The sequence below is a fragment of the Odontesthes bonariensis genome, chromosome 14 (genome assembly GCF_027942865.1).
Source record: "Odontesthes bonariensis isolate fOdoBon6 chromosome 14, fOdoBon6.hap1, whole genome shotgun sequence".
NCBI lineage: Eukaryota > Metazoa > Chordata > Actinopteri > Atheriniformes > Atherinopsidae > Odontesthes > Odontesthes bonariensis.
In genome coordinates, this window is record NC_134519.1 from 10584278 (window position 1) to 10596957 (window position 12680).

General features: G+C 41.1%; 1 protein-coding gene across 2 annotated transcripts in view; it reads left to right on the forward strand.

Annotated features, from left to right (window-relative positions):
- Positions 1 to 12680, forward strand: part of kirrel1b (kirre like nephrin family adhesion molecule 1b) — a 90269-nt gene that overhangs the window by 48411 nt on the left and 29178 nt on the right. For both annotated transcript variants that reach the window (XM_075482804.1, XM_075482805.1), the window contains exon 2: positions 7225 to 7374. In XM_075482804.1, coding sequence (XP_075338919.1) covers positions 7225 to 7374 — 150 coding nt within the window. The remainder of the gene's footprint in view (positions 1 to 7224; positions 7375 to 12680) is intronic.

Consider the following 12680-nt stretch of genomic DNA (forward strand, 5'->3'; position numbering starts at 1 on the left):
GTTACTGATGGAAATAAGTGTCGTAATTAAATGTTGGTGAATCAAAATGTTAATGATTGCAAAGGAGTTACACTCGAGTATATAAGTTTTAATAACAAAGAGCTTATATGAAGAATATTGAATTCATTTAGCATCTTTAATCATGCAGAATTTCCTTCTTTTGGCATGTTTGTGCTTTGTGTGCAACACAATCAGTGAGCAGCAATAAAGTTATAAAAAATGTCCTGTCAAAATCTGGTTCATATTCTATCTTAATGTAATTTTTTGTTGTTTAATAAAATTAAAAATGTTTCCCTAAATCCACAATAGTTGAATCAGTTTTGTAATTGAAGTATAATTTGGGGTTTTTGATGAAAACAAGAAGATATTTTTCCGTTGTTACTGCACCATGAGACAAAATGTCGTCATATGAAGATGCAGTTTAATGTCATTTATTAATTAAGTACTATAAAAAAAGGTGATGAATATTGACATTTATAAGTTGTGTGTTGGCATTAAAATGCTTCCTGGACATATTCATGAGAGCGATTGCAAAGATTAACAACATTCTGGATCATATTGCCAGCGCAGCTCCCCTCTACATATCCTGCTGGTTTATTTCACAAATGTGATCGTTTAGTCTTCAAATATTCTGTAGAAAAGTTTCAAAGAGTTTGAATTGTTTTAAAAGTCATTTTCCCCTGAAATAGGCTTCCTGGGTGGGATAGAATTACTTAAAAGGATTTTTCACTACACAGGCTCCATTCATTTGGCAGGAGACACACAAATCTTGTCTGTAGATTTTGACAGACATTTCCTTTAAATGTTTGAAATATCTCTGCATCTTCCTCCTGGAGTCAGAACAGGGCTTGAACATTACAGTGTAAAGCTTGTTAAGCAGCAGTGAAAATGCTGTCAGCATCAAAATATTCTTTGTAAAACCTGAGGAAACATCTACAGCCTGTAGAGGACCGCTCAGCTTTAAGGCCAAGGTTAAACATTTGTTACAAAAGTATTGAAAGAAGGATTAAATATAATTATTTTTCATATATTACACATTTAAAAACAGTCATTGGAAGTTTCCAACTATTATATTTATATTTCAGACACTGTGTACACATAAACTCTTGTTTATGAATTCATAAACTTTTTTTTTTTTTTTTTTTTTTTACCATTTGCTGTCAATCACAATCTCATTTGCTGTGAAACTTCCCCGCTCAGTTCAACCTACACTATTGTGCAAGGTCTCAGTGCAGCTCCTCTGTTGCATGATGCTGAACTTCAGGGCATATATAATGCAATAAGCTGAATTTTATGTAGGATTCCTTCTTAAGTATGGATTCATAGGGTTCGTTTGATGATTGTTAACTTTAAACAAACCTTAGCCTGAAGAGGTAAAAGACTGAAATGACTAAAAGTTATTAAAGGTATTATATGTTTGGACCACACAGAATTTATTCTGAAGCTTGGTTTGATTCGACTGTACCACTGGATCATTATGTCATGGGAGAGGAATATCATCAATATCAAGGTAATGATGCAGGCATGTAAAGGTGAAGGGAAGGAAGAAAAAGAGGAGGCTGAGAGTGATGGAAGGATTGAAAACGATGTAGCCAAAAGAGAGAATTAGTGGAAAAACTGTAATGTAGAAAAGTTATGTGAGAAAGGGTGGAGAACCAAAGGCTCAGTGAAGTGAAAAGGAAAGAGAGAATATAGACAGGTGATTGGAAGAGGAACAAAGAGAACACAAGAAAAGAAATGGTAAAAGATGCAAAAAGGGGGAGGAAAGACGGAAAGAAAGAAATGAGTTTTAAGGAAAAGATTTTACAAAAAGAACGGGTGGGTTTGAAAAAGGTGGAGAAACCACTAGATGTGCAAACCTGGTAAGAGGGCAAGGATAGAAAAGAGAACGACATGTGAAAAAGAAAACAAAGGGAAGACATTACAAAGCTTTAGAGAGGAAACCAAGCAACTGGAGGAGGAGATAGACGAGGAGTTTGAAAGTAGAGAGGGGCAAGAGGAAAAGAAGAAGGAGGGGTTGTGTGTGTATGTTCGGGGGAGGAGCGGATAAGGAGGGTGGGTATCCCGTAGGGTTAATTACATCTCTGTTCTCTGTCAGTGTGGCTCTCTCCTCTGCGATCTGAGTCCCTGCTGCAGGCCGATGGGCCCCACACACATACACATTCACACAGATGCACACATGTAAATACCCACACGCTCATAAAAACACATGCACAAGCGCACGGACAGTCAAATATCACAACACACAAACAGAAATGTTTCCTGCCTCCTCTTTTATCTGACTGTCACTACTTCTGCCTGACGCGCGCAGCAAACACACAGCGTGTCCCAGGAGAAAATGTGTTGTTCTATGTGGAGTTCTACATGAAGAAGAAGGCCCGTACTTGTAATAGCTGTTAATTTTGCATAAATCATGCATAACATGACCCACATGTAAATCACTCATGTCAGCAGGATATCACTTCCCAGCAGCTCCTTCTTTTTCCTCTCAAAGGGGAACAGAAAATGATTCGGTTTTGGGTTTTGTGCCTCTGACGTTCTGGTCGACTTCTTCAGATTAAAAATGCACACACTGAAGTGGATGAAATATTATGTAATTCTGTATGATTATACGCCACCGTGTAAAAGTCTTGAGCCCTCATTTCTTTTCTTTATTGCTTGGAAAATGAGAATTGGATGCACCTTGTGTTGAAACATGAAAATGTACAAGTTTGATATATTTTATGAACAAAAACCAGTTTGTAGAGTTTTAACAAGTTGAAAGTCAGTATTTGGTCTGAGCTCCTTTATTCTCCAACACAGCCTGAACCCTCTCAGACGAGCTTTCTGTCCTTTCTTTAAGGAGTCTTCAGGAATAGTTCTCCAGGCTTCTTGAAGGACATCCCAAAGCTCTTCTTTGGATGTGGGCTGCCTTTTGTTCCGTTCTCTGCCAACATGATCCCACACTGCTTCAGTAATATTGAGCTCCGGGCTCTGGGGAGGATTCATCCCTCCATCAGACCCGTTACCACTGATTTTCAGCCCACTTCTTGTGTCCTTTGGCACAGCTCAGCCTTTTCTCCCTGTTTCCCTTCCTTAAGAACGGCTTCCTGACAGCCACCCTTCCATGGAGCCCATTTCTGATGAGGCTTGGGCCAACAGCAGATGGATCAGCTGAAGGTCCAGATGCATCTCTCAGCTCCTGTGTCAGGTCTTTGCTGGATTTTTTCCTCTTACTTAAGGACATCACTTTCAGATACTGTTCATCTGTTGTTGATAGATTTTTAGGTCTGACACTTCTTCTTTTGTCCTCCACTTGTCCAGTTTCCTCAGTTTTTTTTCTTCTTTTCTTTCCTTTTAAGGAAACATCGTACACCAGGATGAGATATGTCAAGTTTTCAGCTAATAGCTCTTTGGGACCGAGTTGTTGCTGCAAAAATACTATTTATTCCTGTCAAACTGTGTTATCCATAGCATTATTAACAGATGCGGCTGAAGAAATGAGAACAAATTATGTGTCTTTGCGACAGCCTTTTTTGTGCTTGAACGATTCATAGGTCAGTATTAGCTTAAAAAAAACATATTCCCCTGAAACTGGTCGAATACAAGCAGTGGAATATAAATGAGTGAACAGCAGCCAATGTCCACATAAAAACTTTGAAAAACCTTCAAGAAAGCCTGGAGAACATTTGCTCAAGTCTACTTTAAAAGATTACAAGAAAATATGTCTGCTTGGAAGCAAAATATAGAGAAATGAGGTGTGGATCTAGACTTGTGACTTCTCAGATAAAGGCAGCGCAACTTTTCATAAGAAGAAATGTATAAAGCATCGTAGATACTGTTTGTAGAGATTTGTACAACTTGTAAAGATCAAGAGAACCCAATTAGTAGACAAAAATATGTGGTTACCGCTAGTAGGGTCCCTGCTTTAAATCCCTTCTGGGGCCTTTCTGAATGGAGTTTGCTTGTTCTCCCCATGCGTGCATGGGTTCTTTCCCTCATGCATGTTAGATTAATTGGTGATTTTAAATTGCCCTGTAAATGAGTGAGTGTGTGTGCATGGTTCTTTGTCTCTGTGTGGTCCTGTGACGGACTGGGGATTACATCCAGGATATTTCGCCCAATGGCAGCTGGGATAGTCTTTAGGCCCCTGTGACCCTGAATTAGATTAGGCAGCGATAGAAAATGGATGGATCATTATCTGCCATCCATTTCATATACATTTGTGAGTAACAAAAGTGTGTGAGCCTCTAGTATCAGCAGTAAATTATTCAGAGATCAGTCAAAATCTAACCTTCACAACGCATTTTTGTATATGGTAGCACAAAAATCTCTCAGGGCCTCAGATAAAAGAGTTACTGATGCTCATCAGGCTGGAGAGGGTTAAAAAAACAATCTCTGAGGCATTTGGACTCTTGCAACAGGCAAACACAGACTGGAAATGCAGCAAGTTTTACAGCCAGGCTGCTGAGGGCAAAGCTGGTGGCTTTTCCCCTGAAAGCATTATTGAGAGAAAACACATTAGAAAAAATAAACTTATCGACATGCCCTCTCATACTTGCGGTGTCTCCCAGATAAATGGTTGGAATAGCTTCAGTCTTCATAATAAGTTTAGTGGCAAACCCAGCTGGTTTTTGGGTCAGATTTGAGAGTGGGAGAGAGATAAGTCACTTCCTTTGCAAGAGCTGTCTCTCCCAGGGGAAGTCACCAGTCTGCCTCGCTTTGCCCCAGTCAGCCACCGGTGGCTGCAGCAGGGCTATCTGCCACCGTGTCTGTTCAGAAAACACGAGAAGAATTAGAGTTATCAGACATAGTCTGTTGTGAAATGGTAGATTTGTGTTTTCTGTGGCATTTTTGACGGGACACTGCAACGTCCCCAAATAAACTGAATGCACTTCTGCTGTAGTTTGACTTCTTTGGATAAGACATGAACGCCGTGTCACAAAACATGTCATGTCTTCTATTTTAGCACCCAGAGGAAAACATACCAACTGGCTTGTCCACCTCGCTTGTCTTCATTTCTCCTACAACTTGCTAGAGCCCCACTCAGCAAGCAGTCAGGATTGGTTAATGCTGGTTCCCCCAAAACAGTCTTTGTTGAATGTTCTGGTTGTGTAATCTGCCTTTCCGAGGCTAAGGGCACCGCTCTGCAGATTCAAAGCAGAAATTCTCAATCATAGTGTTGCTGGGTGATGTTCCATGTGATGTGTCTTGTGACACATATAAAACATCACATGTAAAGGTGGTGAAAAGGTAAATGGGGATCCTTTCTCTCCCAGGAGTTGGCAAATTAAAGTTTATTTTATATTACTTGTATTTTATGGACAGCTATACCTCAATTTGCTGCCAAGTATAAAAGGAAATACTGGGGGCATGACATGCAAAAAAGGTTTCTGAGTGGACTGAAGCTGGATCTATTTGATCTTTCAGCCATGATAAAAAAAAAAAAACTGTTTAGCAGCCACTGCACGCATTGGTTTGATGAACTAACATCAAAAGTAAGTCAGCAACCTAAGGTACTTTTTAAAATGAGTCACTCTTTATTTAATAAAAAAGGTGAAAAGAAATAAAACTTAATTCATTCTGTTAAATGTCTAAATCAGCAATGAGATCCAAAGGAGTTTATTAATTTTAGTACACAAGGCCCTGCAAGTATTTGACCCAGCAAGTAATAAAGAAAAAAAAAAGCCATCTTGAGTGAGATTTTATCTGTATTGTAGAAGGAATTTAATCTTTCTATCATCAGCTAAGGTTTAAGCACCATCCCTTAAAAACAGTGAAGTGCTTTACATCAGAGTTTCCCTTTAACTTCAAATGAATAACACGGCTATCAGCTCGCAGTCATTGCAGTTGTCTTCTGGAGTCAGAATTCAAAAGGAAACATAAAAAAACATCAAACACTTTCTTGTCAAGTGTGAAGATTCCTGCCTTCTATAAAGAAGCCTTCCACACAAATTACATGACAAGTGTAATCCTCCTGACAAATCAGTGAATCTCCCTGTTGTTTGCACCTTTGTGGTGGAATCCCTCTGAGATGTGTCCCTGAGAGCCTCGGCCTGCTTTATCACGGAGCTTTTGCCTTAATTAGCTAATAGGATTGTTTTAACCATGATCCAAGAACAGAATAGCCCACGGGAAGACAAACAGCAACTCTGTGGAAGTCTTTGTATGTGTGTGCGTGTACTCTCTATGAGTGACTCAAAATGCAGCTGCACGTGCGTGAGTAACTCAGTGAGATGTGTGTGCACAAATGCAAAAGTGGATACATTTGCCATGATTCAGTGTTGCATGTGCCCGAGAGCTCCCTCTGCGTGTCTGTATGTGTGCTCATGCACATGCGTGTACATGTGTCATCTAAAGCAGCGCACACTCTGTCTCCGCCTTAATTAACGTGCCTTCTTGCAAGACTTTCCCCAGAATATGAAACAATTTTACCTGATGATGCAAACAGATGAAAACAGCGCTGGGTTTGTGCCTTGCCTCCTCACCTAACACTTTCTCTGTATTCGAGCGCGTTAATGGATGCCAGCGCCACTCTTGTAGTTTTTATTTCTGTGTATTTTAATGGTGCCGCAATTGCCAAAAGGCTTATTTTGCTGCAGGAAATGTGTGTGTGTAAGCAAAATCCTTTGTACTGTGTGATGAAAAAGCTGTATCACAGCTTGGCAAAGATGTTCTTGCAGAACAAGGGCTGACGTGCACGTACGTGCGCGCATGCACACACTTCCCCCACATAGAGACACACATAATCCTCGGTGAAGTCCAGGGAAAACCTTGACAATTGAGCAAAAAAAGAGACAAAGCAGAGGGCACAAGACAGTGGAATGACAAATATGCAAATCTAGGCAGCTGAGCTAAGAGTCCAGCCAAAACTTAAAATGATTCAAAGGATTTTATGAAATAAAATGTCTAATTTCTCTCGTATCCTTCCCATTAGCTAATGTATGTGTATATAAATGCATTTAAACTTCACTCTCTTTCAAGAGACTCTTTTCTCAGACAGGATTCATATTAAAATACACTCACAATAAAAACACATACTAAAAAAGACTATAAAAGCACAATTTACTCGATAAAAACATGCAACAAATTATCCCAACAGCCAACATATAGACAAGCATGAGTCAATAAGAGCAGAGAGGGGCCCGTGTGGCTCGATACGGTGCAATAAACGATGGCAGCTCAAGGCCAGGTCGCAGTGAGAGGAACCTAAAATTGATTTCCTTCTCTGTCCTTCTGTTGCAGTGTGGTGTGTGCGTTTCTCCCAGGAGCCTGCAGACCAGTCAGTGGTGCTGGGGGAGCGGGTGGTGCTGTCCTGCGTGGTCTTCAACTACAGTGGCATCGTCCAGTGGACCAAGGACGGCCTGGCCCTTGGAATCGGCGAGGGTCTACGAGGTGAGGGAGGGGAAAGTAGAAAAAAGCCTAGCAGCTTCACCCAGCTGCAGGGATCAAAATGAAAAGAAGAAATAACTCTGCCATTGGTTTCGGTTCAGTTTTGACTGAACAAACCCTGACAAAAGCTATTATGGGCTGAAAAGTGTAGGAGTTCTTTAACGATAAGGAAACGAACACTGTACCATGCAATGTTGGAGCAAAGAGGCGTGTGAGTGACAATCTGGGCAGAAATGAGTCCTGTATATCATGCTGAATTAGAGAAAATCCCTCCCACTGCTGACAAAAGCAGACACACTTTGGCTTTTACATTTTAAGCCGACATGCACTTCCAGAATGACTTACTGAGGGAGCAACAGTACATTACGCTCCTCTTTGGAGGTGGGGGAACAGCACATGCAACCAAATGTGTGAGAGTCAAAGGGTCAAAGTAGCCAGATGTCTGGAGAATTTTCTTTTCTGTGGATGTGTTGGACGATCAGAGTACACTCAAAGATACAGGGGAAAAAAGAATAAGAGGTCAGGAGGAGAATAAGAAAATCCCTCCACTGATTTCACCCCCATTATTCCTAAAACATTGCTAACACCGCTGGTGATTTCCTGAATACTAAAACGGATTTTATTATTCTTTTAATTAAAATGATCTGTTGTAAGATGGAAAAGTCTTTGAAACAGATTACAGAAACTCAGCTGAATAATGTTAATTATTTGTTTATGAAGCAATCAGATTTACTATCAACATGACTTCAATATTTGGAAAAATGAGGATGTTTTCAGGCTTCCTTAATTATATGTTCACTTATGACTGCTTAGAACCTGCATCCCCACAAACAAGAGGTAGAATCCAACGTTTTTGAATATTCATTTCAAGTTTTAGTTTTGCAATACTTCCCCAAAAGGAACTTATATTGCTGTATCATTCAGTATTATTAAAGATATGCTGTTGTTATAGATGGATAACAAAATAAAATAGAAATCAGCTGACAAACATGCAGAAAGTTGAGTGTGGCAGCGAGGAAGGTGTGAAATCTTCAGAGGCCACCATCAGTGGGTTGGGGGGGTTGTTGCTTGGCAGCAATTTAGCAGACAGTGTCACACACAGCATTGGCATGTAACACAGGTGAACTCTTTCAGTGGGCGGCACGGACAGGAACTCAGTCTGCAGTCTCCACCTGCCTGCGCAGGGCCAAAGTCGAGCAGCGAGGCACCAGAGCTGCTGCTGCAGCCGTGTCTTGATGAAAAAATAATGTTGCCTTCCTGTTATTCCTGCTGTGTCCTCATTGGGGGTCCGAGCTTGTCCATTCCGTCCGCCAGTGATCCCACATCTCCCACAACGATCAAGGGAAGATATGGTTTAACTCTCTTTCACCTTTCTTTCCTCTCGGTTCCTGCTCTGCATCCAAGACGTCTCCCCCTCAACTCATCTTGATTTGAGGGGTCTTATTACAGGGATTTCTCGGGCTTTGGAAAGCTCGATTAGCTGCTCCAAACAGATTAACAATTTTTCCTGTCTCCATGGTAACACATCATAACAAATTGCCGGAGTTACCAGCAGAAATCATTCCAGCAGAACAGCATCCAAACAAGCACAGAAAAACAAGATATCTTGATGCTGATTGGGATTTACATATGTGAATCAGACCAGTAGCACAACTATGACGTCCTTTTTTTTCTTGAAATAACACAAATGTTATGTCAAAAATGCACGTTTTGAAATAGCTGCAAGTTGCATCAGGAACCTTCTGTAGCAGGTGAACAGCTTTTTGGGCTGTAATGGGCGGAGACACATAAGATGCGATTGTAGAATTAATTGAGAAGAGCTTTTGGCTGTTTTCAGCAAACTGTCAGGCACCTAAGGAAGGAAAAGCAGGTCTTGGCCCAGGCTGTGCTCAGCATAAGAGATGAACTGCTGATCCAGATTGATGATATCCTTTGGCAGCGCACTGAGCACTCTGAGGAACTCTTAAATCCCACGAACACATCTTCTGTCAAGTGGGCCCAGCTTCAGAGGAAGTTAAGAAGCTCTTGGGCAACAAAATGTTTTGTCTGGATGGCATTCTCCCTGACTTGTAGGCTGTGGACATTGCACTGTCAAGAATGGCAGACTGAGAGGCACACTGAGAGGATCCTGTTATTTCAGGGCTTATTTCAGCGCTTTCACGCTGTTCAGTGTCCATATGTACAGTCATCGGGTGCTGGAAAGGACGCTTTAATGGATTGTTGAACATCTAAACCATCAGTAATGTGGACTCAGGCATGTTCGTGCCATGATGGAGCACTTCTTCACCTTTGCAAAGTTACCAGCACTTTGCTGGTGTGTAAGAAAAGCTTATGACATATCTGGTTCGTACATTTATCCATATTCTCTGTAGAGTTTTTCAGTGAGAAGCTGAACATGTTTTTGGTCTAGGTCATGATTGTCTCTCGGCCCTCCCAATTTAATTTTTATGAGCAGGGTTTTGAGGCACAGCCAGAGGAGGGATTGGAAGTAAATCTCTGCTCTTCAGACATTGCGAATCTGTTGACTCCACCCGACCGTGACCCTCTTCAGGCACTGGGTTGGTTTCCAATCAGAATGATATACAGTATTACCACATCTAATGCTATGAAGGAATAGATGTAACACTTTATTTGGGTTGAAAGTTGGTTGGTGCTCAAACTAATTATCATGGGGTCGGAATCACAGATGTTGTCCCAGATCATTGTGGTGAGAAGGGAGCTCATCTGGTCGGCAAGATTTTCCACAAACAACTTAGGGTTCAGCTTTCACTTACAGGCATGAGGTATGGAAAGTGTTTGAAACTGTGTATCAAGCTCAGCTAAACAATGGCAAACAACTGCTCCTCAGGTTGGCAGTAGCTAGTTGGGAATCTGAGTTGAATGCCTCTCGGGCAGCTTTCAGTGGATGCTAATTATCTAAGGTATCTGACTTACATGTAGACCAAGGACACGCTGGGAACAGCTCAGGGTCGACCACACAGAGCTGGAATGTTGCTTATATGTTGTCACCTCAACCTCACTCCAGATAAGATTTACAGGATTAGAGGATGGATGGATGACAAGCTGATTACAGAAAGCTTTAATTACCTGTTTAAAAAAATCAATTTTGTGACTTTGACGTTTACAGTACTGTGCAAGCCTTGATCCACCCCACATTTCTTTACATTTTAGGCAGCCAGACTTTCTTGTACTCTTTTAAAGCGATCTTGAGCAATAGTTCTCTTCTTTTGTGTGTTTCTTGTTAACCCACTGACACTGAAAACACTGACCTATGAATCATTTGAGCATGAAAAAAGAGATCTAACTCAAGGGATGAACCAGTGTTGTGACTACACATAACAGACGAGTTTTTATCTTTAAGCACTCTGTTACCAGGAGCCTGTTGCCAAGACATGTAATGCAGAGATAATGCAGTTTGACAGGCACAAATGGTATTTTTTAACAAATTTCCCAAAGATTCCTAAAGAGCTATTAACTGAAAACTTGATATAATATGCAGCGTTTCCTTAAAGAATTGAGGAACATGGACAAAAGAAAAAGTGGCAGTCCCAAAAAACATCATCCTGTTTTCCCTTCCTTATAAAGGGAAACAGGAAGAAGAGCTTTGGGATGCAAGATGCCTGGAGAACTATTCCTAAAGACTAATTTAAAAAATCACAAGCTTTCTTGTCTAAGAGGGTTCAGGCTGTGTTGAAGAATAAAGATGCTCTTTTCAAATATTGACTTTCATACTTGTTATAATTGTACCAAACTCTTTTTTTGCCCTATTTGCTGTGTTTCCATTTATTTCCGCATGTTTCAGTGAATGCTGCAGCTTTTTCTTGACCATATATGAAGAAAATCAGGGGTGGCTCAAGACTTCTGCACAGTGCTGTGCTGACAAATATTGTCTCTGCTTTGTAGCTTTATACTGTGCTCAACAAATTGTTACCAAGAAAAACTTTAGCATTAGCCCCCACACTTTATTACTGTAGCACTCAGATACTTTCAGTGCTGCAGCGCTCATCACATTTCTCAAAGCAGAGCAAATGAATCCACAAAGATACATGCCGCATGGCACACAAACATCACATTGATGCAAAGCACGAACACGTACACACAGTCACACTTGTGATAATTAGACATGTGATGGGTATCTTGTGTTCAACTCAATTTAAATCGTTGGTTCAGTTAAGGTCAGCACGTCTGTCTTTCTTCCTTTATTTCCTACTCCTTCATCATCTAAACTACACCTTCATCATCACTCGCTTGCTCCTCTCATCACCTCTGTTGCTTTTTATTTCTTTCCCTCCTCTTTGCCCTCGCTCTCATCCCTTCCTCCTCCTGCTCTCTGTCAGTTGGTAATGCTCTCTTTGTCCTTGTAGCCTTTTGCAAGCTTGGTACCGCTGACAAACACATTTGATAAACACGTCCTCTTTGTCTCTTTTTCTCGGCTTTTCAGCCATCTATCACCACCTTCTGTCCATTTTTAAGTTTTAGCTGTCAGTGCTGCCATTCTCTCCTTCTTCCATGACATAGGTTCTCTCAGTCTTTGGCTTCTCTTATTTATATTGTGTGCTTGAATGCTATTTCATGCATGGAGAAAGTCTGTAATTTGTTAACATTTTTACCCATAAATGAAATCACTTCACTGTGAATCAATGAAGTGTAGCAGGTGTGTGATATATGATGTGTAAGAGGTTTTTATTATGTGCCCTGCACGATTATATATGGCTGTTTTTGACAGTGGAGGCGTACAGATCATGCAGTAAATTCATACCTGCAGCTTTCTCACCCACACATGGAGAAGATCTGCATTCATTCAGACAGTAAAACACTTGCTCTGCTTCACATGGTTGTGCATTTAAATTTGAAAAAAATATATTCTTAATACTTTCGATATATGATCAATGAAGAGGAACATGTTTATGCTACATGTATCAATCAGTAGGTAAAACAAACGCTTATCCTCTCACTACCTGCAGGCAACAGTGGTGGCAGTTCATTGTTCCTCAGCCTCCTCCTTCTTCTCCTTCTCCCCGGGGTGCTTTCACCTCTGTGGTTGCTATGCTGCGAGGTGCTGGAGTGGATGATGTAATCTCCTCTAATACTTTTGTCCCCCCCCCCCCACGCCGTCCTCCTTCCTCTCCGCACCCCAACCGCCTGCCTCCTTGACTTCCTTTACCGTCTGAATCCATGATGTCATGTGAGGATCGGGCACAGAGGATCAATGAGTGCCCCCTAGTGGGACGTCATGCTCAATTTTGTCTTTGTCTGAAAGGCGAGGGTTCAAACACAGAGGAACGGGGGTGCAGTAATTAGAGCAATGG